At 45.1% G+C, this 24,991-nt stretch overlaps 1 protein-coding gene across 1 annotated transcript; it reads right to left on the reverse strand.

The window, feature by feature from the left end:
* Nucleotides 1-815: 815 nt before the first annotated feature.
* Nucleotides 816-3,878, reverse strand: LOC139033361 (neuroepithelial cell-transforming gene 1 protein-like). Its single transcript, XM_070462376.1, has one exon. The coding sequence runs from the start codon at nt 3,757-3,759 to the stop codon at nt 1,987-1,989; it is 1,773 nt and encodes a 590-aa protein (XP_070318477.1). The 5' UTR covers nt 3,760-3,878; the 3' UTR covers nt 816-1,986.
* Nucleotides 3,879-24,991: the final 21,113 nt, after the last annotated feature.

A 24,991-nucleotide genomic window follows, 5' to 3' on the forward strand; every position in this document is an offset into this window, starting at 1 on the left:
TTGCAAAGGAACTCACACAAAAGCAGTGGAGAGGACGTCCCTGGTGGCCTAGTGGTTAAGAATCCACCTGACAACGCCACGGGTTCAATCTCTGGTCCAGGAAGATTTCACATGCCACGGGGGAACTGAGCCCATGTACCACACACAGCTACTGAGTCTGTGCTCCAGAGCCCATGCTCTGCAACAAGAGGAGCCACAATGAGAGCCCACACACCACAACTAGAGAGCAGCCTCAGCACAGTAACAAAGACCCAGCACAGCCAAATATGATAAATTAATTTTTAAAAAGCAATGGAGAGACAAGCCTTGTGGAGCGCAATGACAGAAGATAAGGGAACACAGCTGCTACCCTCTAGACTCCAAAATGCTAACTTGTTCTGTGGATTTCTGGAGTTAAAAACTGGGTACTTGGAGCAGAAGTTTCAGGAAAATGACTTTTAGCTCAATATAAAATGGAGGTTATCAGCAACCAGAACTGCTGAACAATAGTGGGGATGCCCATCAAAAGCAGAGAGAAATTTTCTCTCAAGGAGCACAAAGTAAAGTCATGACAAGGAAACGTTTCCCAAGGTAAAACACAATCAAGGCATTTTAATAACAATATGACCCATTTTATTTTTTTTTTTTTTTTTTTTTTTACAGTTCACATAACAGTCCACGTTTACTGGAACGGTCACCATAACAAATCTTCCACGACATGGGTTTTCAGTCCTCCCCCATCTAAGACAATGATTGCATTTGAACAGAAACATTTCAGCGTAAAACACCAATCTCTTTTCCCCTCTTAACGAATAAATCTGCCAGAATGCATCTAATATGGTCAAATTTTCAACACATTTCTTTTCAAACCCCTTATTTGCAAGTACTGTAAATCAAGGCAAACACAGTTCACATCCCCCAAGCCTTCTACGACTTACTACATACTCTCGACTTCAGCTTTTACTATCTCTTCTCAGAAATGTCTGGCACAAGCAGACATTTTTACTTTAAGACAAAACTACACTCTTTTTCCATCTGTTTTTTTAAAAAAAATACCTATTACCAGTCAATTGCCTTCCCTCTTGCTTTTCAGAGAATATTAACTTTCCATGAAATCCTTAAGATGGTTTTCTTTCAGTAGTTCAGAACACACTGAGTCATTTCATGTGTGTCCACCACCCTGAAACACTACATTTTAAAAATCGCAATTTTCTTAATTGGCTCAAAAACAGTATGGCTTGATTTCACTTGGTAAAGTTAATATGATTTAAAAAAACACACACACACACACATTTTTAATCAAGGGAGAAAAATACTTTAAAGACATGCCAATTTGAAAAGGGATCAAAGTAAAAAAATAAAAAGGAAATACTAAAAACTACTTTACAATAAAAAAAATTAAATAATCGGCAGGTTAAATCAATGAAAAATGAGGAATGTGCAGTGAAAAACAAACTAATAAAAAGCATTCCAGTTGGCAAAATGGAAAACCTATTAAGTTTTGTTTGTTTTCCAAGGAACTTATGTTTCAATGTAAATTTTGAAATATTACAGACATTCCAAGTAGATCTTAGATGCCAATGTTACAATTTCAAATTCTGCATGCAAAGTTCATCAAAGAAACACTGGTAAAATCCTGGTATTTGCAAAATTTTAAGTTTTGGCAAATACTGTAAGTATCACAATTGGTATTAAAAAGTCATGATGAATGCAGAATGAGAATACCCGTTAAGTATTTCATTTGATTAAAAATACCAGGTTTGCATGTTCTAAATGATCTGAAAAGGAAAAAAACAAAAACAAAAACAAAAAACTGCAGTTTAACAGTAATCTGTATATATATCTTTAGCTGCCATTAAAAAAAATAAAAGAACAACAACCAAAACCAACCACACACACAGAAGACATGAGACGGTACTAAGTAACGCTGCCGTGCTCATAGGACAGAAAGAAAAACTGTACAAGGTCATAAATAAAGTCTCTCCCAGCTGCTAGCCAGAGCTTCCTTTACACCAGGGTCTCCTTCCGCTTGCCACCGACCTGGGCTTTGTCCCTGGCTTTGCGGAGGCTGGTCTGGGCTCGGGGTGCTTTTACGCCCGTAGTGTTGTCTGCTGTATGAACCGGGGCGCCACACTCGGCAGTGTCTCCATCAGCTTCGCCCTGAGTCATGCTGGAGGCCGTGGACGCCTGTCTCTGGGCCCTAGCATTGCTGGTGGTGGTGGGGTTCTCCCCGCACTCCTCGTGGAACTCCGAGGGGCTGGTGGCCTGTTGGAAAGGGGCGATGGCGGTGCGGATGCAGCTGAACCACTGCTGCTTGTGGAACACGTCGTTGGCTTGGAGAGTGTGGGACTGGCCCGGAGAGGGGTCTTGGAAGCGAACTCGGAAGATGTTTTTAGCTTTATCTGAGTTGCCAAAAGCCCCTCGGAAGGACCCTCCCATCCTCACGTCTCCATCCTGCAGGTCTTCCAAGACTAGCTCCTGGACAGGGATGGGCTGCCGGTAAACCTGGTAGGAGTGACGCTCATTTCGAGTAACAGGCCGAGTCAACACCAAGATGTCTTGAAATAGGAAAATGTACAGTTTGTGTCCGTTTTTATTTTTCAGTTCCCCATGGCAGAGCAACACTTTGCTTGCTTCAATTCTAGGGTCCTTCTGCTTTTCATCCAGATACTCCAGCTTGTCAATGTAATATTGGCATTCTGATTCACCTTTCTTCACGTTGATATCAGAGAGAACTCCTTGTATTATCAGTATAGCCTCCTGCAGGAGCTGAACATCTGGGTGGTCTTTGGGAGTATGTCTAAGAATCTCTTTCAACAGTAAAGGGTATTTGACAAGGCGGCTTCGAGGAATATCCAGGAAGCTCCAGAGATCCAGTTTTCGGCTGAAGGGAGACTCCAGGCACCGTTGGAGAAAGTCCTGGACTCTTGGGTCCTGTTTCTTCTGATCCAGAAGAGCCTTGGCTGCCAGCTGGTTACTGCAGTAGCCTTTGTAGGCATTCAAGCCCGGCAACCAGTTCACAAGAATGTGGCCAACGTGCTCCACTGTCCCGCCAGGCTTGGTGGCTTCTCCTATTCTTGCCAACAAATCTTCATGCAGAGGTATATAAGCATCCAAATCACCAAATATATGTGTGAGCTCCTCTTCTGACATAATAGACAGCTTTAACATGGGGTCGTGGTAGGCCTTTCTTGCAAGTTTGAGGTCCTCAATTAAGTCCTGTTCCCCTCGGGACATTTCATAGATTGCCTCTTGACGTCTGATCTCCCTGGAGGTTAGAGACTGCTTCATGCTGCCGTCTAACGTCTCCGACCACAGGGCGCTGCTTCTCCTCTTGGCAGGCACTGGGACTGTCGACCTGCTAGAAAACTTTTGGGCTGAAGCTGGGGATCTGCTGTCACCACGAAGGGTAAATGACTGTAATGTTTGACCAAACCGCCTGACAGCTCCATTTCTTACAGGAGAGATTAGATTTGCCAAGGATGTGACCCGAGCTAGAGGTCGCACTCTTTTATTGCTTGGTTCCTTCAGATCAAGGCTGCTAAGGCTTACGACATCATCATCTTTCTCTCTTCGTTTTCTTTTCAAAGTGAAATCCCAATGGGGGCCAGGTGTTAAAAATGTGAAGGAGCTACCTCTCCGAAGGGAGTATCTGCCGTCCTGGCCGGACCCGGGGGTGTCGGCCGCTGGCTCCGCGGCGCCGCCGGCGTTGAGACCCGAGGCCCTGCGGCTTCGCCTCCGCGGCCGGCTCTGCTCCTGGGCCTCCAGCTCGGGCTCCATGGCGTGGAGGGGGCGGCGCGGTGGCTGGGTGCCCAGGAGGCCCGCTGGGAGCGGCACGGCGCCCGGCCGCTGCGGCCCGGAGACGGGTTCCTGTCAGGACGGCGCCGCCACCTCCGCCGCCGCCACCTCCGCCGCCGCCATCTTCCGGGGTTTCAATATGACCCATTTTAATACCAGCATCATGCTCATAACTTACAATGCTCAAAACTGAGTACTTGATTATCATGTATAATGAGTAGGTACTTGAAATTTCTTAAACCTGGACTCAGTGGATAAGAGTCTGCCTGCCAATGCAGGGGACACAGGTTCAATCCCTAGTCCGGGAAGATCCCACATGCCATGGAGCAACTAAGCCCATGTGCCACAACTACTGAGCCCAAGTGCTGCAACTACTGAATCCTGCACGCCGAGAGCCTGTGCTCTGCAATGAGAGCAGGCGCCGCAATGAGAAGTGCCACAGCCAGAGAGGACTGCCCACTCACCGCAACCAGAGAAAGCCCTCGCACAGCAACGAAGACCCCGCACAGCCAAAAATGGTAAAAACTAGTAGGTAATTAAAAACTTTACAAGTAAAGTTTCATAAGCCTGAAAAACACTTACCACTAAAATGTATAACCAGGAAGCTCCAGGACATTGATGAAGCTAGGACAGGGGTTCATTTCCACTGTGTGGGTGAAGTGAAGTGAAAAGTGAAGTGAAAGTGAAAATCACTCAGTCGTGTCCGACTCTTTGCGACCCCATGGGCTATACAGTCCATGGAATTCTCTAGGCCAGAATACTGGAGTGGGTAGCCTTTCCCTTCTCCAGGGGATCTTCCCAACCCAGGAATTGAACCAGGATCTCCTGCATTGCAGGTGGATTCTTTACCAGCTATCAGGGAAGCCCTTTGTGTGAGTGGGTAAGACACAGGAATGACCAAAACTGAACTCATCTTCCCCAAAGTCAGCACTGACTCTTGACTTGCAGCCTCATCACCATTCTCCTTGTCACCCAGGAGTGAGTCCTTGGAGTCAGAACTCCTTTCCTGTCCTCCCCGCCCCACCTGCAAGCCAGCAAGCCCTTTGAATGTGGCCTCCAACATGCCTCTCACAGTCACCACTTCCCCCTTTCTGACTGATCTCTTGGTTTGAAGGATGATTATCTAAATCTATCCCTTGAATTTATGCAATAGCTTCCTAACTTATATCTCTGACCCAAATGCACTTCCTAAAGTGCAGCTTCAGTGACATCACTCATCTGCTCAAAAATTTCCTGACTCCTTGCAACCTCATGGACTGCAGCACCCCAGGCCTCCCTGTCCTTCACTATCTCCCAGAGTTTGCTTAAAGTCATGTCCATGTCCATTGATGCCATCCAACCATCTCATCCTCTGTTGCCCCCTTCTCCTCCTGCCCTCAGTCTTTCCCAGCATCAGGGTCTTTTCCAATGAGTTGGCTCTTCGCATCAGGTGGCCAAAGTATTGGAGCTTCAGCTTCAGCATCAGTCCTTCCAATGAATATTCAAAGTTGATTTCCTTTAGGACTGACTGGTTTGATTTCCTTGCTGTTCAAGGGACTCAAGAGTTTTCTGGCACCACAGTTTGAAAGCATCAGTTCTTCAGTGCTCAGCCTTCTTTATGGTTCAACGCTCACATCTGTACTTGACTACTACCCTCATATACAATTCTTTAATAATTATAAATTTTTGTCCCCTACCCTCATATATAATTGTGGAGCCTTTTTTTTTTTTTTTTTACTCCCATTTGGAAGGGAGAAGAATGGCAGACCTACAGCAGTCACTGGTTTACAGGATTATGAAATCCCACTGGGCTGACATTGTGAAGGCCCCTAATTCTGGAAGGGTAGACTGTAGCTTAATTAGACCTGGCTATTCTTGGATAATGTGTCTCTCTGGATGCTGGGAGCTGGCACACGAGATCACACCCATGACAAGGTCATGAGGAGAAAACCTGACAGGCAAGGCAGATCAGGTTTTCAGGGGTTTCGAAAAGCTACCCCAGTGCTCACCTTAAAGATGATATCTGTCTTTCTGATGCTTGCTTCAATAGACTACTCCCTAATTTCTGTGACACAGGCAGAAGGCCTTCCCCGATCTCTTTCCAAATAAGAATCAATTTAGAACTTTAATCAATTGTGAGGCTGCCAGGGTTAATACCATGACAGGTGGCCTGGACCTAAGTTTTGGCTTCCCCCGAAATGATAAGATTCCCTACCCCCATCAGGTAACCTGGAGCCAGCCAATATGCGCCCAGTAAGAAACAAAGGGAGAGCTGAAAAGCCCGCGAACGCCCAGGTTTGAAAAAAAGCCCGCGAAAGTTTGTACCAATAAAATTGCTTTGCAAACATGTAACCAATCCGCTTAAGCCAGCTACTAACTGCTTATGCATACCTTATAAATTTGGATAACAGCCTCTGCTCAAGGCTTTTCTGACCTTGCGCCACTGTGTTGGTTGCAGCAGAAAGCCCTGACTCGAGTCAGTAATAAACTTCCCTTTTTGTAAATTGCATTGTCTTGGAAGTTCTCTCTTCCCGCTCAGGGATTCGGACATCGGGCAGAACATCAGTAAGTTTCCCAGGTGGTGGTATTTTATGAGATTATCCAGGGTGAAAGGAGGGTTTTAATTTAAACTCCTTTGCTGGTATTTTAGTTTGTTTGGCAAATGCGTTTATGCCCTTGGTACTAATATGCATGATTGCTTATAATACCCTAATCATAAAACAGCATAAAGAACCTGATCACATAAAGGCCCTAATAGGCACAGAGCCCTTCGGGGGTGAGGAAGCCCTATTAGAGAACATAAAAATATTCTAAAGTGGTTATAGTTAAAGATTTAGAAAAATAAAGTTTAGAATTGTTAATTTTAACCAGGAATGCTAAACAGGGGCTGCCTCACTGGAGCTGCAGAGTCTTTGTGTGGTAAACCTTTTAGATAAATTTAACTGATAACTTCTGCAAAAGGACTGACCTTTGTGTTCATTAAAGAATAGATTACGGAAAACAGCTTTGCATTCACCTAGGTCATAAAATGTCAATAGGCCCCAAGGCCAGAAGATAATGTACAAGACCCTCATAAACAAAGAAGTATGCAGAAAACACCCTGGTTTCGTGAAGAACAAGCTGATGTAATGTTAAACTATCTTCCCCTTAGAAATGTACTAATTTAGGGTATAAAAGCCACGGTAAAAAATAAAGCATTGCCAGACTCTGCCAGACCCTGCAAACACCCCCGTCTGGTCATTCTCTCTCTCTCTCTCTCTCTCTCTCTCTCCCTCGCAGACTTGGCCCTATCAAGGCTGGTCTCACGTGTCTCTCTCTCTCTCTCGCTCTCTCGCCAGACGCCGTTCATCCTGAGGGTACCCCCTGGATCCTGCCAAGGCTGGACCCCGGCATCTGGAGGTTTAACTGTCCTTACTAAGAGACTGAACAAGAGGGCAAAAATCTTATCTCTTTAGTTTATAGGACCAAGGGGGAGTCTACTGAAGCAAAAGAAACTATTGAAATTCACTTGGAAATCCTGAACTCAGAGCTGGCTGAAGTAACTGGTAAAACATACAGATGTTTTATCTTAATCACCAAAAATTGCCATTCTTGACCAAAATTAGTTTCACCAATCTTGAAGCTTTTTCTTACTTCACCAAAAAAAGCAGGGAATACCTTTTTCCTTAAATAACTGAGGAAGTTTTCACTGAAAAATTCAAGAAAAAACTATCTCAGACTGCTAAAAAAAAAATCTTCTTTTAAAGTTTGGACTCCCTTGGAGAAAAGGTGACTATAATCCACTGTGAAAAGATCATTGGCAAAGCAGACTGAGCAGAGACAATTCCATGTTTGGACAAACTCCCAGTTCGTATCCCTTTTCCTGAGCACACAGGGAGACCAGTTTTTCTAGCCTCCCTTGCAGTTGGTGGGTCAACAGGACTAGGTTCTCATGAACAGAATGTCTGCATCAGTCAAGTAGGACACTCGCAAGCCTGGCTCTTAAAAGCCTCCTGCAGGATCCTTCACGCCCCTCACTGTTCGCAGCAACCTAAAACTGTTCCAGTCATTCAAGCCCCGAGACAGAGGGGCCTCAGCCAGTCCAAGCCTCAGGGTAACTATGAGGCACGGGGCCCCTCCCCACATATACCCTGGTTGGTACACTCTGTGCTTAAGAAAAACTCCTGTTAACTTTTGACACTTCAGGGTCAGTAGAGTAGGTGCTGAGTAGTCTGTACACAATCCCCAACCAGACGTTTCATAAACTATACTTCTGATTAAAATAAATAAATAAATAAACCCAGGAGAGGGACTTCCCTGGTGGTCCAGGGCTAAGACTCCATGCTCCCAAAGCAGGGGGCCCAGGTTCCATCCCTGGTCAGGGAACTATATCCCACATGCCACAACTAAGACCCAGTACAGTCAGATAAATAAATAAACTGGATTTTTAAAAATCCAGAAGAGTGTGGTTGAAATTAAGCAAATTCATACAACCTTCAGAAGAGTTCTCCCAGGGTATCAGGGTTCTCTTACTAATACAAGTTAGCACGTGTTCTTTCATCTGCATATTTTACATGAATCACCAAAAATTGCCATTCTTGACCAAAAATTAATTTCACCAAGCTTGGAGCTTTTCCTTACTTCACCGAAAGAAAACAATAGAGAATATCTTTTCCCTTAAATATCTGAAGAAATTTTTACGAAAAAATATTAAAGTTAAAAAGTAGCTCAAGCTGTTAACAAAGTTTTTTTTAAGCAGCTCAACTATAAAACTCACAAGCAGGAGCCCAAAAAGAGAAGACTAGTCCACATGTTAGGTTGTCTTTAATTTTTTATTTAAAGTGATGTTTTTTAACATTTGTAAAATATTCATCTGATTATGAGAGGTAGGAAAACTTACTAACCTAAAAGTTGAATGTAACTTAAAAACAGCATTGATCTGTTCTCAAAGAGCAATGTCAGGTGTCTTTAAATACTAAAATCAAACAAAAAGCCAGTTATTTGAATCACTGAGATAGCAATTTTTGGATCGAAGTGTCAGGCAACAGTTGTAATTTACAATAGCAGAGACTCCCCTCTCTGCTGGTATGTGGTTTCATGATATCTCTTTGGATCGCCCTTTGGAATCTTAACACCCATGTTACTTTGGAATTACACTTTAACTTCAATGTGAAAGTGTAAGTCAATCAGTTGTGTCCAACTCTTTTCAATCCCATGGACTATATAGTCCATGGAATTCTCCAGGCCAGAATACTGGAGTGGGTAGCCTTTCCCTTCTCCAGGGGATCTTCCCAACCCAGGTATTGAACCCAGGTCTCCCGCATTGCAGGTGGATTCTTTACCAGCTGAGCCACCAGGAAAGCCCCTTAACTTCAATAATCATTACAAACTTTCAAACAGACTTCATTCACGTAGACAGAGACATAATGATCAAAGCAAGTCAACCTATGAAGCAAAAAGAGAAAAGAGTTAAACAGAGAGAAAGCCACAAGAATAGAGGAAAAGGAAGAAACTGGGTAAGAGCAAAACAAGGGAAGGTGAATAAACAAAGAAATGCATTATCATTATCCTTTCCTGATAATGATAAATCATTATCATTATCCTGGTACCTGAAGGTACCAGGAAAAGAAAGAGGACAGGAAACAGCTGAGAATGGCCACGTGGAATCGACTGGGCAGAAACATTCCCTGAGTCTGATGTCTTATGAAAAATTTACATCTCAGGCTTTTGTTTCTGTCTTATGCCTGGTAGGACCACAGAATCTGTGAGTAGGAAGGTCCCAAACACTATACCTGTTCCTGTGTGATGCAGAAATGTCCCTGAAATGTTTTCCACTGGAACTGAAGATTGGGTATCCGAGCATCACTAAACTGATGAAATTCCATAGGATCCAGAGTAAGATTGAAAATGCCAGACAGGTGTCTGCTTCTTCTTTCTTCCTTCCTTTCCTTCCCTCTTTCTTCTTTTTCTCTTTTTTCCTGACTCCGAAGAGGTGGCGGTGGTATGCGACACATTTCCTTCCATCCGAGGATTTCTCGGCAAAGTTACAGACTCCCAAATTTGAAGTAGAAGTTGAACATGGTCAAAGTAAGGAGGACTGACAGAGAAATGAAAAGTTTAGCAACAAAATGCACTGGAAACTGAAAATGCAAGACTGTTTTCTTGGGAAACCAGGTTTAGGGCAAGAGCTGGCCCCATCCTGGATTAAAGTCTTTAAAACTTTAGCTGTTATGAATGATCCCTCAGGTAACCTCTGAGATCCGTCCTCAGCCCCCTTCTCTTTTCACCCTACACACTCTCTGCTGACTTTTACCTCCTACCCTCACTCCACTGGGAAGGTTTAACCTTTCTGAGGGGCAACAAACAGTAATTAATGACAATTGCCACTGACCCAAAACTGTTCACAAAAGCTACCATGTCAGGAGAATGAATTCTACACCGTACCAGTCTGGGGCTTTCATTCCAAGCAACAATGATCACCAGGAAGAAAAAAATGGCAACACAGATATGTAAAAACATTCATCTTATTTTTATGACACCAATCCAACAAGAGACAGGACCGGTTACAACACAGAGGAAGTTCCAAGTGTGAAAACGCTGTTCTGTCCTTTGTTTACAACTCCAAGACTGCCACCCCTATGACACTCTAACCATCCTGTGATCCTTGCAAATTCCTTTCCAGATCCTTCTCCAGGGTGGAGCCAGATTGATGAAAGACCATCCATTTATCATTATTGTATGATTTATTTGCATTTGACTTGTCTCATTATAATATCATTTTCAAGAAGAGACCTCTAATCCCAATAACCAGGGGCCCAGCAGGTACCATCTACTGTCTATTAAGATCTCTGTCCTCTCTGGTTGCACTTTGAGTGTGTTCCTTGTTTAAGTCACAAGAGTACAAGAATTACAAGATATTATGAGATAGAGTTACAATAATTCAGATATTCTTTAGCCCCTTCTTCATTATCTTGGTGAACTGAGTATTTCAATCTAACTTCAAAAACCTCAAATACTAAGGTCTCCAAGATTACCTCCCTACTTTTCACAAGGCCTTTTACCCAATACCAAACAGCAATATTTATAGAGCCATATTACTATTACTTCCAATCTATTAAAGCAGATGTCCTCCTTTTCTTTAGAATCTATCACTATCCTAGCAAACTCATCTAAGCATGGTTTCACTATTGTCCTTAGATGGATGATGTCCAAGTCTATATCTGCAGCACAGATCTTTCTTCTAAATGCCAGCCTCTATTTTCAGCTATTTATCTGACATGTCCTTGAGCCATCTTGCTTAGCTTGGCTTCCCTGGGAAGCAGAATCTGAGATGGAGATCTCCACCTGGTGGTCTACTGGGGGTGCTCTTAGGAACGCCGCCTAGGAAGGAGTGATGTCTGCAGGGTTGCACAAGGAGAGGCTGAAATGTGCTGCAGCCCCAACGAAGCCTCAGTCAGTCCCACTGGAACCTGACAATTCTTCAAACCTGTCCCAAGTTAGGCCAAGGAGGCTCAGACTTCATATCCCAAGATCTGCCCGCACTTGGTTGCAGGTCACCCCCAGGGAAGGGGCATAATCTTGAGCAAAAGCAATTCCCTTTATGGCAGTTCCCACGTTGGAATTCAGCCATGCGCCACGGCAGCCGATTCCCCAGACCGCCGGGAAAATGCACATCCAGCAGCTTTACCCCCTCTGATGACGAGAGGCTGTTGCTCCTGCAACACTGTGACCTCTTCCCTTGCCTCAGGCTATCCTGGCACGAGGACCCTGAAGTAACTCAGGGATGTCATGGCCATAAGTTTCATAGAGGCTCTTCTTGTGTTTCCTGATGGAAACGTGTCCTTCTGGGAACCACGACTTCTAAACCTATGGAGCCCAGAGTTGTGGGGATGAGAAACAGAAATTCCCTAAGTGGGTCACTGATGTGACGCCAAGAGAGGCACCTTCCACTTCTACCCTCAAGTATTCTACCTTCTCTGGTCACAGCACCATGTACTGGCTGTTGATATAGAACGCCTATTGCATCCCGGAGGATGACCCCATCCCTGCACGCTATCATCTCAAAGTTGGTGCCACAGCTACGCCTTTGAAAGGCCGTTCTCTTGCTCTCTTTGGCTGCAGCTTCCAGGAGGCATGGTATGTTAGAGCTGGAGGTACAATATGTGGTGGAAACAGTGGAGCCCACGGTCAGGGGCGTATTGCTTCACTTCCTTTGCGGTAAAGTAGGTGCGGGTGGCACATCGCACTAACCCAATGAACCATCATCATCTGTATCACCTGCATAGCCCTGGCACTGCATCCTCTGGCACAAAGTTTCATTATCCCAGAATACATTCAAAGCATCCTCCTGGAGCAGAAATTCCTCTCCAATATCAGTCATTTTTAATGGCAATTACTATATAGAAATAATAATATGTTCTATAGTAGGACAAAAAAATCAGATGAATTAAAAAAAAAACAGACAACTTCAAATAAATGTGATGTTTCAGCAGATTGATCTGGACTGGATACCCAGAGTTCCGAGGATGTGTGTGAACTGTCCTTTATCCTTAAAAATTATTTAAGGGAAGGAAGCACTGATAATGTGGGAATGAGCACTGCAGAAGTAAATCAGGAGATCTGAGATCCAGAAACTGGATTTTCAATTGACAATGATGTAATTTAGTTAGGACATTGAGCAACTTAATGTTTCCTGCAGTAGCAACCTCTGTTTCCTCATCTATGACCCTACCTATGAGTATCTTTTCCAGGTCTTTTCTTGGATGTCTCAAAAGAACCTCAAACTCAACACGTCTAAAACCCATGTCATGATTATTTCCCCACAGTCTAGTGTTGTTGTTGTTGTTTTTAACATTTCCAATCCCTGAAAATGACACCACCACCCATTCAGTTGCTCAGGTCAAAAATCTAATTCCCTCTGACATCTATTTCTTCTTCCATCCCACTATTAAGTCTATAACTAAGCCCAGCTGATTTTACCTCCTAAAATCAGGCTAGGTGGCTCTAGGATTCATTGGCTCCAGTCCATCTCTTCCATTACCACCCACCCCAGTCCTGGACACTTCTTATCTGGACCAGTGCGGGATCCTCCCAACTGCTCTACCTGCATCTACTATTCCCCCATCCCTTTCTCCTAAGATTCTGGGCGTTTAAGCTAAATGCCCCACAGATGTGTGCACACATACACACACACTCACATACCTTGTCCCTAATACAACCAGAGTAAACTTTTGAACAGCATATCCCATCCTGCCACCACGGCCTTCTTGTCAAACATGACCTAAGAGGCAGGACACAGCCGGGCCCCTGCCTCCTTCTCCAGTCTAGTCTAAAATCAAGCTCCCACTCACTGCCTATCAGAAATGCTCCTCTGTTATGGGCTGAACTGTGCTCCCCCTCCCCCGACCTACTGAAAATCCAAGTGTTAAAAGTCCTGATCCCCCAGTAGCTCAGAATGTTGCTGTATTTGGAGATCAAGCTTTAAAAAATAAATTAAGATAAGTAAAGTCATGTGGGTGGGCCCTAATCCAGCCTGACTGGTACCCTTTTAATAAGGGGAAATTGGTACACAGTCACACACAGAGGGAAGACTGCACAGACAGAGAGAGAAGAGGGCCATCTATAAGCCAAGGAGAAGAGACCAACCCTGCTGACACCCTGACCTCTGACTTCCAACCTCCACCCTGACCTCTGACTTCCAACCTCCAGAACCGTGAGGCAGAAATTACTGTTGTGTAAGCCACCCAGTCTAGGATATTTCACTAAAGTGGCCCTAGCAAACACCTTACCTAAACAAAATTCCTAAATCACATCCAAAAAGAACATCTATCAGTTTCAGAGCACATGCCCTGGGCCGGGGGCTGCCCTTGACCCTCTGCTACATTCTCTCCTTTCACTCTAACGAGACAACCGTTCCCTGACGAGGAGGAGCCTCAGAAGCTCCTGGATCTGCAAGGAGCACCTGGACTCAGAACCTCGGCTCGGACACTCACGCCACAGCTTCCTGAGGAAAACTTGTTCAGTGTTTCTGGAATTCTTGGGGATAATCTGGATCATTGCTTAAAGTGTCAGTGTTATAAAAAGCTGAGTCTCCCTTCCATGTGGGAGCTGAAGAGTGGCTCTCAGCCCAGCTGGCGGAACCCACCTCAAGAGTTCACCATGGCGGCCACGGAAGGAGGAGGCGGACGGTAGGGATGGGGGGAGGGGTCTTCCCGTAGGAAAGCTTTGCGGTCTCGCTCAAGTCCCCACAGCGCTCCCTCCATCCTGCCCTCTTCCTCTTTATCCAAAGGCAGGCCCTCAACAACCGGAAAGCAAGGTGGCCCTGTCAAACCATCAGAGGAGTTAAATACTGTATTAATGCTGAGCCTCAGGAGGAGTACTTACATCCATCCATGTCCTTCTGAATTTGCCTGGGAGAGTAATGACGGCTTTAAGGTATTGCTTGAAAATTTGGAGTTATGGTCCTGGCAGCCTAGGTCTGAAAGTTACTTCTATCTGCGAGAATTTGGGAAAGCCATTTGAATTCTTTAAAGTCAGTTCTGCTCAGTCAGACAGGCACAGAGATGCTTCTGGAAGTAACATCGTGATGGCTGCCCAAGGAGAACTCAGTTCAAACTGGTATTGGTTGGTGATGTTGGTACTGGAAAAACTACATCCGTGAAACATCATCTGATTGGTGAATTTGAGAAGAAGTGTGTAGCTACCTTGGGTGTTGAGGTCCATCCTCTTGTGTCCCATACCAACAGAGGCCCTATTACGTTCAGCGTATGGGATACAGCTGGTTAGGAGAAATCTGGTGGACTGACAGGTGGCTATTATATACAAACTCAGTGTGCTGTTACAGTGTTTGGTATAACGTCGAGAGTTACTTACAAGAAAGTGTCTAACTGGCATAGAGATCTGGCATGAGTGTGTGAGAACATCCCGATGGTGTTGTGTGGCAACAAAGCAGATATTAAGGGCAGAAAGGATGAGGCAAAGTCATCTGTCTTTCACCGAAAGAAGGCTCTTCAGAACTATGACATTTCTGCCAAAAGTCACTACAGCTTTGAAGAGCCCTTCCTCTGGCTTGCTAGAAAACTGATCGGAGACCCTACGGTGGAGTTTGTCGCCACGCCTGGTCTTGCCCCACCAGAGGCGGTCAGGGACCCAGCCTTGGCGCTGCAGGACAAGCACGGTTTAGAGGCTGCACAGATGAAGATGATGACCTGTGAGAAGGTGAAGCTGGGGCCCAGTGTCAGAAGTCTAGTTTTATAGGCAAATGTCCCGTGATGTCAGCCGTGCAGCGTGTTTGCCACTTTGTTATAGAGCTAACCAGAACATGTGCTTAATGTTTGGATGCTGAGGAGGTGGATGGGCTTTGGAGTGAATGTGGCAGTTAAAAGAAAACTCGTTTTTTGGACCTGCATGTTTAGGTGATTTGGAACACAGTTGTTTCCTCCTTGAGTTTCAAATATAAAACTGCTATAGTCACATGACATGGGGAAGGAAATGGCAACCCACTCCAGTGTTCCTGCCTAGAGACTCCCGTGGACGCAGGAGCCTGGTGGGCTGCTGTCCATGGGGTCACACGGAGTAGGACACAACTGAAGCGACTTAGCCGCAGCAGCAGCATAGTCACATAACATTATTGAGAGGTGAAATCCTGTTTGTTACTGTCATTCCCATTCCTTTTCATTTGGAAGCAGAATAAAGTTGTATTTCAAATATCTAAAAAGGAAGTCAGTTTCCTCACCCCTACAATAAGAGTAATTATAGTAACCTTGTTATAGGAATATCATAATTAGAGATAATATATGTAAAGCACTTATACAATATTTGACACGTGCATGTGTGCGAAGTCACTTCAGTCCTGTCCGACTCTTTGCAACTCTATGGACTGTAGCCTGCCAGGCTCCTCAGTCCATGGGATTCTCTAGGCAAGAATACTGGAGTGGGCTGCCATGCCCTCCTCCAAGGGATCTTCCTGACCTGGGATCAAACCCGTGTTTCTTGTGTCTACTGCATTGGCAGATACCACTAGCACCACTGGGGAAGCCCGTAGAGTCAGCTTGAATAAACAGTATGTTATTAGAACTAATGAGAAAGCAGTAACATGCTTTCATGTGAGATCTGTTTACTGCATTGCAGCATAATTTCTCATCTCTCCTGGACACTGCCAGCGCTCCCTGCCCTCCTCAGTCTCCCTTCTCTCCTGCCGGCCCTTCCCCCAGCCGCTGTGTTCTCTGGCCTCCGACAGTCTGCACCTGGACCTCTCTTAGGTGACACCTCAGGCTACTAGAGTCTGGAGAATGACAGGTAAGTACGAAAGTCCAGCTCCCTTGTCTTGTGTGAGGACAATCTCTGAGTCCCCTGGTGGGATCGAGCTGAAATGCCATCCTTGCTTTTCTCTTTCACCCGCCCCATCTTGCCTCTCCACCCCCTTACTGGTTTTTCCTGGGATCGTTTCCTCAGTAAATCTCCTGCACGTGGACCTTGGTCTCAGAATCTGCTTCTGGGGAGCGTAGGCCACTCTGCTGGTACTAGAAAGAAGACTTGCAGCCTTTTCAAGGATCCAACTCTAAACCCTGCAGAAGAGGCAGGAGGCAACTCTTGAGGAGATGGAGCTCAGGCATTCAGCCTCTCTAGGTTCAGAATGCTGGTCCTTCACCAACACAACCAGAGAGTAAAAATGACATGGGTCAAAATACTCTCTTTTCAAATCATCACATTTAAAACTGGAAATTTGAGAAACAGATGTTCTTCTCCTTTCAACTTTTTTTCCTGAGCCTTAGCGCTTCTGTCTGTGAAACGTTTATACTAAAGTTTCACAGGGGGTTTATGGGGATGCACTTACTTGTATCTTAAACAAAATATTTTTCAGTTACTGTAATTTCTTTCTGTATCATCACCTTCTCCCCTTTAGTCCACTGTCATGAAAGATGCTGCAAGTCCCAACCAGCACATGGTTGGCTAGAGCATGGAAGCAGTCAAGCCATGGAACATACACAGGGTCTCCACCATCGGAGGGACAAGACCACCAAGATCTGGACCATCACAGACACTGAGACCACCAAGGAGCCATTCTTCCTTCCCGTTGGTCCATCCAGACTCATGCTTACTGAACTCTGCACCGAGCACTCTGCTCTCTGCCACAGTCAGTGAAGCTGACTGTCTTTGCCCTCATGATTAAAGACAAAAAGCTGAAAACCAAACAAAGAAACACATAATTACCAACTACTCTAGATGCCAAGAAGGAAAAAGCCCAGGGTGCCAGAAAGTATATCACAGGGGATCTGACCTATGGGGGTGGAGTGGAGGAAGGCAACATTGAGAGAGCTGGAGAGGGATGGCAGGAAGGTAGGCAGACAAGTGCTGAAGGAACCACGTGCAAAGGTCCTGAGGCAGCGGAGGCCTGCACATTAGAGAGAGTAAAAGAAAGCTGAGAGGGTTGGAGCACAATGTCAAATGAACACGGTGGGAATCAGTGCTGGAGAGGTGACGTGAAGCCAAGTGGCATAGGACCAGAGGCCACCAAGCACCTTCCTGCCTAACGGTACCCCCCACGTCTGGGATGCATGACCTGCCCTCCCTAACAGATCTGCCTGGTCTCTGAAATATAGTTCTTTCCCAGGTCCTTCCTGGTTTCACCCACACCCAATTTCTGATATGACCTAAGACTGTACTATATTGTGAATTGATACAAAGAGTGTGGGGCTCTGATGGTGGAGGGGAGCTCCTAACAGCGAGGGCACAGAATTTCAGCACAGGGTAGTCAACCACCACCAACTGTTCTCCAGGGATAGCAGCGGGGTCCCTGTTGAGGAGTTGTGAGCTAGGCCCCCTCCTTTCCTAGAGTGGCTTCCCTGGTGGCTCAGATGATAAAGAATCTGCCTACGATGCTGGAGATTCAGGAGACACAGGTTCAATCCTTGGGACGGGAAGATCTCCTAGAGGAGGGCATGGCAACCCACTCCTGTAATCTCGCCTGGAGAATCACATGGACAGAGGAGCCTGGCCAGCTACAGTGCATGGGGTCACAGAGTCGAACATGACTCAGCAGCTAACATTCTCACTTTCACTTTTTTCCCAGAGTAAGCAACGTAAACTCCACTGCAAGATTCTTCTGGTTTGCTGATAAATTCAGATCAGAATGCTTATCAAGAGTACTCCAAGCACCAATTTTTTTTTTTTTTAATATCACAAGTGGCATTTGGCATAAATGCTAAAGAAAAAAAAAATGCAACTTTGCCAGCAATAACCAACATAAATGTAAAGGACTCTCTCTTGACAGTAGATAATGTCTGTGATGATAAAGAAGGTTCAAGGGAAAGCAGAGATGAAAGGGAATCCAGGGAGAGCTGACCTTGAGTTTCAGCACCCACGAAAGGCTCACTCCAGTCAGTTTAAACTCCTCATGTTATGTTTCAGGGACAGGGACACTAATGAAGCCAGTGAAGCAAGCCACATAACCCCCAGTGGGACCGAGGCAGCCCTTGTCCATGTCCCACAGTTGCCCTGTCCAGGGCTGCATCCGGCTGACCTCAGGTGTCCTTCTACTTGAGCCCCACCAGTCCACCCAGCTGGACCCAGACCACTGGAAGTAAGGTCAAGATCACTGCAGACTTCTCTTTTATAAATAACTGCTGCTCAAGAGAGGAAGGAAATGGAGACAGAACAGTAACTGTGCAAAGATACCACTTTGTCAAATTCATTAGAAATTTAAAAAACGAAAAAGACAAAAGAAGGACAGAGGTTTTTTCAGTCCCTAAAGACAAGCAATAGAGATTCACCTGCTCATAGCATTGAACTTTCATTTTACACCAAAGTTGCTCTTTTCCACTGTCAGTTTAAAAAGCAGCTCATAAAGATAAGCCTCAAATATTTCTAATTCATAGCATGTTTCATGAGGCTTTCCCGTGATGAGACACACACATTGCAGCTCACCCTGTCTTCAACGACAGGATGGTCCAGCAGGGGATTCTCCAGGCCCCTTGGCATCCCTCTGCTTAGCCATGTCGCTCCTTCTCATCACTCCGCACAGCCAGGGCCAGACTGAGCCCAGGAGACCTGCCTGGCTCTTCTGGGAAAGCCAGCGCTGTCATCCACACCGAAGCTCCCCCTGCCACTCGCGCCCACAACTCAGAATCGTGTGACAGCGGGACTCTGAAGGGGACAGCCCCCAAAGTAAACATAGTAGCACAGGCCGGGCATTTCAGAGAAACCAGGTGCAGCCCAGGGGAGTCTACTCAATGCTCTGAGGTGACCGAAAAGGGGAGGAGTCCAACCAAGAGGGGGTGCATTACATGTACATGCATGTAGGCAGCGGAAACCAACACACCTCTGCAAAGCAACCGTACTGTCTGCTATTTCAAGAAAAGAAACTGCTTGAAAAACAGCAAAATCAGGAAGTGGGTCAAAAAAAGTGTATGTTATATATGGAATCTAGAAAAATGGTACTGATGAACCTATCTGAGGACAGGAAAGAGACGCAGACATCGAGAATGGACTTGTGGACACAGTGGGAGAAGGAGAGGATGGATGAATCGAGAGAGGAGTGTTGAAGCATATACATTACCGTTTGGAAAATAGATAGCTAGTAGGCAATTGCCGTATAACACAAGGAGCTCAACCCAGTGATCTGTGACAACCTGGAGAAGTGGGATGGGATGGGGGCCGGGGGAAGACTGGGAGGGAGGCTCCCGACGGAGGGGACACGTGTTATTCCTCTGGCTGACTCATGTTGCTATACGGCAGAAACCAACACAGCACTGTAAAGCAATTATCCTCCAATTAAAAATTAGAAAAAATGGTAAAAGCAATTGTGTATGCTTCCTCAAACTCTCTGGGCTTGATCGGGGCTCTGTGACCCCAGAGGAAGTAAATTTAGGAGAAATCATATGCTTTCTTGACCTGAGGATGGGAAACAGAAAGAAGATGACAAACGGGGCAGAAAGCAGCGGCTGCTGAAGGATGTCAGGGCAAGCGGGGGGTGGGGTAGATGGTTCAGAGTAAAACCTGCAAAAAAGGAAAAGGAGCCAGAGCTGCGCAAGGCTCTGAGCGCCAGCGTGACCTTGCCGAGTTCACACAAGGGGCAGCCTCTAGAGCTGGGGTCCCCAGCCTCTGGGATCTAATGCCTGATGATCTGAGGTGGAACTGATGTAATAATAGTAGAAATAGAGTGCACAATAAATGTCATGCATTTGAATCATCCCCAAATCATCCTCAGGGTCCGTGGAAAAACTGTCTTCCACAAAATTGATCCCCGGTGCTGAAAATGCTAGGGACCACTGCTCTAGAGCACCGTGGGTTTGTGCATGCTAAGTTGCTCCAAGGGTGTCTGACTCTGCCACCCTTTGGACTATAGCCTACCAGGCTTCTCTGCCCATGGGATTCTCCAGGCAACAATACTGGAGTGGGTTGATGTATGGCAGAAACCAATGCAACATTGTAAAGCAATTTATCCTCCAATTAAAAATTGCCATGCCCTCCTCCAGATCTTCCCCACTCAGGAATCAAACCCACATCTCCTGCAGCTCCTGCTTTGCAGGTGGATTCTTTACCAGCTGAGCCCCCAGAGAAGCCCAAGAGCACTGGAGTGGGTAGCCTATCCCTTCTCCAGGGATCTTCCTGACCCAGGAATCGAACCAGGGTCTCCTGAATTGCAGGCAGCTTCTTTACCAGCTGAACTACCAGGGAAGCCCCTAGAGCACCGTGTTGATGCTATAGTCCCCCTTATAGCACTGCTGGTATGCCAAGCACTATTTAAGATGCTTTATCTGCATGCTGCCATTTATTTCTCACCATAACCCCACAAGATTGGTACTTTCATTACCCTAGATCACAAGCAAGGAGTCTGAGGCTCAGAAAGGTCAAATAAACTGCTCCAGGCCACACAGTGAGAGAGCACAGACCATCAGTCCCTGGACTGCGGTCCCCAACAAAGCAGCATCTTGTCCATCTCTGCAGCCTGGCCGCCACAGCAGAAGCTCAGCAAACCACGTGGAACCGAAGAGACGCAACCCCATCTGCCTCCGGCTCGCAGTGCTAGAGCCCCAGGTGAGCTGACAACGCCCGAGGCAGGGCAGACACGCATACATGCGGCCGACTCACTCACTGTACACCAGAAACTGGCGCAACACTGTAAAGCAACTATTTCCTGATACACTTAAAAAAAAATTTTAATAGTAAATTTTAAACAATTAAACTGGCCTCACCCCAGCTCACACAGGTCTGTGACAGAAACAAGGTCCGAAGCCCAAGCTCCAGAAATCCCTCCATGGCCTCCCCTCCCCAACAGGGTCTCCACACTTGCCTGAGCAGGGGGTCACCTGGGCACTTGTTTTAAACTTACAAATTCTAGAGCCTCACTCGACCTTTACTGAACCCAAGTCTCCAGGGGCCAAAGCAGAGGTGTTTTATTTCATAAGGATTTCAGGTCCTTGTAAGAGCAGACATGTCTGCGAAACACAGCAATAGTCCAAAACCTTCTTCCAACAGCCTTTCTGACACAAGATCCTCAACCAGTATAACAATTTTGAAAGCTATTTCCAAGTTCAAAAGAGTGTTGAGTGGTTTCAGGTTTAAAAAAACTTAAAATACAATACAGTGGGAAAGTCATCTTTGAGAGAAGGATGGGAATTAAATGAAAATGGACCACTTAGCAATTATTTTCAAAGGCCAGATGATTTTTAAAAAGACACCCAGCACAGCAGATGCTGAGGGCATCCACTGTGCTAATAAATTTGCTAATAAAGAAGACTTATTTGGAATTCAAAGAAAAGTCAAATAATAAGCTGACTTGAGACCTGGCTGTATTTTTAGAGATTGTGCATTCTTAGGAATCTTATACCTGAAATTAGGAAAAGTCAGTGAATCTCCTGAGTAATTGTTCAGCCACTCAGTCATATCTGACTCTTTGCAACCCCATGAACTGCAGCATGCCAGGCTTCCCTTTCCTTCACCATCTCCAGAGCTTGTTCAAACTCATGTCCACTGTAAGTCAGTGATGCCATCCAGCCATCTCATCCTCTGTGTCCCCTTCTCCTCCTGCCTTCAGTCTTTCCCAGCATCAGGGTCTTTTCCAATGAGTCAGCTCTTTGCATCAGGTGGCCAAAGTACTGGAGCTTCAGCTTCAACATCAGTCCTTCCAATGAATATTCAAGATTGATTTCCTTTAGGATGGACTGGTTGGATCTCCTTGCAGTCCAAGTGACTCTCAAGAGTCTTCTCTAGCACCACATTTCAAAGCATCAATTCTTAGGCATTCAGCCTTCTTTATGGTCCATCTCTCATTACTGGAAAAACCATAGCTTTGACTATACAGACTTTCATCGGCAAAGTAATGTCTCTGCTTTTTAATGTGTTGTCTAGGTTAATCATAGCTTTTCTTCCAAGGAACAAGCGTCTTTTAATTTCATGGCTGCAGTCACCATCTGCAGTGATTTTGGAGCCCAAGAAAATAAAGTCTCTCACTGTTTCCATTGTTTCCCCATCTATTTGCCATGAAGTGATGGGACCAGATGCCATGATCTTCATTTTTTGAATGTTGAGTTTTAAGCCAGCTTTTTCACTCTCCTCTTTCACTTTCATCAAGAGGCTCTTTAATTCTTCCTTTTCTGCCGTAAAGGTGGTGTCATCTACATATCTGAAGTTATTTATATTTCTCCCAGCAATCTTGATTCTAGCTTGTGCTTAATCCAGCCCAGCATTTGGCATGATATAGTCTAAGTTAAATATAAGTTAAATAAGCAGGGGGACAATATACAGCCTTGACATACTCCTTTCCCAATTTGGAATCAGTCTGTTGTTCCATGTCTGGTTCTGTTACTTCTTGACCTGCATACAGGTTTTTCAGGAGGCAGGTAAGGTTGGTCTGGTATTCCCATCTCTTTAAGAATTTTCCACAGTTTGTTGTGATCCACACAGTCAAAGGCTTTAGCATAGTCAATGAAGCAGATGCTTTTCTGGAACTCTCTTGCTTTTTCCGTGACCCAGTGGATGTTGGCAATTTGACCTCTGGTTCCCCTGCCTTTTCTAAATCCAGCTTGAACATCTGGAAGTTCTCAGTTCATGTACTGTTGAAGCCTGGCTCTGGCAAAGTAACTGAGAAAGGTCTTGATCTCAGTCTACCTCATGGAAGGCTCCATCATTCAGGTCCTACTAGAGACAGTAGATACAAGACTCTCCTCTTTCTGTCTCCTGGTTGGACTGCAAGAGGCTGGGTGAGGGAGTCCTTGAGAAAAACAGGCAGAATTAGAGGGTTTCTTTTTGGTCTCCATAACTATGTGTCCTTGGGCAAGTAATTTAAACTTTCTGAGTCTTGATTTCATTGCTTATATATTAGTGTAATAATGAATGCTCATTCTCAGGGTTGTTTTAAGTATGAAATGAAGGAAAGTAGCACAGTGTCTGCACATAGTCAAAGCTCCATAAGTATTATATTAGCCAGTTTCATTACTATGTTTGTTGTGACACCTTGGTATTATTCAGCTTCTTAATTAGCACTGGCTTCATGTGGTTGGTCACATGCTGCTAAAAATATTTTCTATTCCTGGCTTCCAAATTTGCTTGTATACCTGACATCTGAATTTTTACCCAGATCTAGTAGCATCATCCACAACAGCATCACAGTTTTTTCAAAACTGTCTCTCCAACCAATAGGTTGCTCTGCATTGCCCTGTGATAAATAAGTGCTGAAGGGGAATGGACTGGATTTTCCCACATTTAACTATGCTAAAGAGTCAGAGCTTACAGATAATAAGTACATTTCCAGTGGTAGGATCCCTTCATTGACCATCCAGCCAAGTCCTACTTTTCCTTTAAAACCTTTTATGTGAGGTCTTTCTTCCCAACAGATGTGATAGGATGGCACTTCAATGATGACCTAAATTCAGCATTCATTCACTCACTCACTCAAAGATTTACCAAATACCTACTATCTGTGACAATGCTTTCATCTGTAGCTTTCATCTGGAACTCTCTTGTTGTCAGTAATTACTATTACATTATTTCTACTCCACACTAAACTGTAACTGTGGAGAGCTTACCATTAGAGGCCATGCTGAATTCATCCCTAAATCCCTAGACCCAGCAAGTGCTTTCCATACAGCAGACTTCCAGGAAAACGTTTCTCATTGACCATGATGCAGATCCATATCCATGGGGGTGGGGGGCAGTTTCCCTCATGGTAAAGAAGACGCGGTGCTCAACCAGCCAGCTTGGGCTTGCTAGCAAGTGTGTGACCTTAAAATAAGTCACTATGTCTCTGAGATCTGCCTCAAGCCTCAAGACTTGATGCAGCTTAGATCCATGTACTTCCAAAGCTTAGTTACTTCATCCTGGGCCTCAGAATTTCCACTAAGGATGCTCCTCTCTGGATATCTCAACCTAAAGGAAAGACAAGGGACAAAGAGACCGATAACCTCAGAGAACAGTTTCTGCATTTTCCCAGTGAGGTCCCATATTCTTTTATTTTATTAAAAACTTAAAAACATTCTGCTGATAACCTTATCCACCTCCCATCTCACTCTTTATCCTTTCCTTCCCCCCAGGAAAAGACAAAAACATATTAAGACCAAGTTGACTCCAGTCAGCACCACTTTCAGCATTCCCTAAGAACAATGAACTTAGTAGTTTGCCAGCTACCAAAGAAAATTACAAAAGTCGAAAAACCAATACCTGTCATGAAACAGACTGAAAACTCCCTGCCTGTCTGATTTGTTCCACTTTTTATCCAGATTTGACATCATGGAGACATATTTTTATTCTGCCTATATTTTCTGACTTCAAAAGCAATAAAAAATAAAATGGAAATTTTAAAAAGTGTAAGTCTTGGGTGATGGGAGTTTCATTAAGGCATATTTGTTACTTAGACTTGGTATTGTAAACTGTAGTTGAGTTTGATATTTGACTTCTTTCATCAACTTTCCTAGGCCCCTAAAATGTACAAATTCACTCATATTTCCTTCTTCACTCCTAGATATTTTCCAGAGATATTTTAAGGTGATGAATAGATTCCTGTGGAAGGTGTCTGAATTGCATAGCCTCATTGGAGACCAAAGCGAGCCTCTTTGGAGCCACTGGCCTTAACACTGCGCTGGGAAGGCACCCCGTGCCCTCTGCACTGCATACAGCCCTGTCCTTGGGGACTGTTGGTCCCGAGGCAGACAAAACAGGGTGTTGGTGGGTTTCTACAAACTCAGCACCTAGGCTAGAGAAGCAAAGCACAGGTTGTGCTCAAGGTGGGTGAAAAGCATCTTTGGACTTCAAGTACAGC

Source organism: Odocoileus virginianus, unplaced genomic scaffold, assembly GCF_023699985.2.
Source record: "Odocoileus virginianus isolate 20LAN1187 ecotype Illinois unplaced genomic scaffold, Ovbor_1.2 Unplaced_Scaffold_3, whole genome shotgun sequence".
NCBI classification, from domain to species: domain Eukaryota; kingdom Metazoa; phylum Chordata; class Mammalia; order Artiodactyla; family Cervidae; genus Odocoileus; species Odocoileus virginianus.

Coding starts and splice junctions, on each gene's coding strand:
- LOC139033361 (XM_070462376.1), bottom strand. CDS start 3,759: ATGGAGCCCGAGCTGGAGGCCCAGGAGCAGAGCCGGCCGCGGAGGCGA.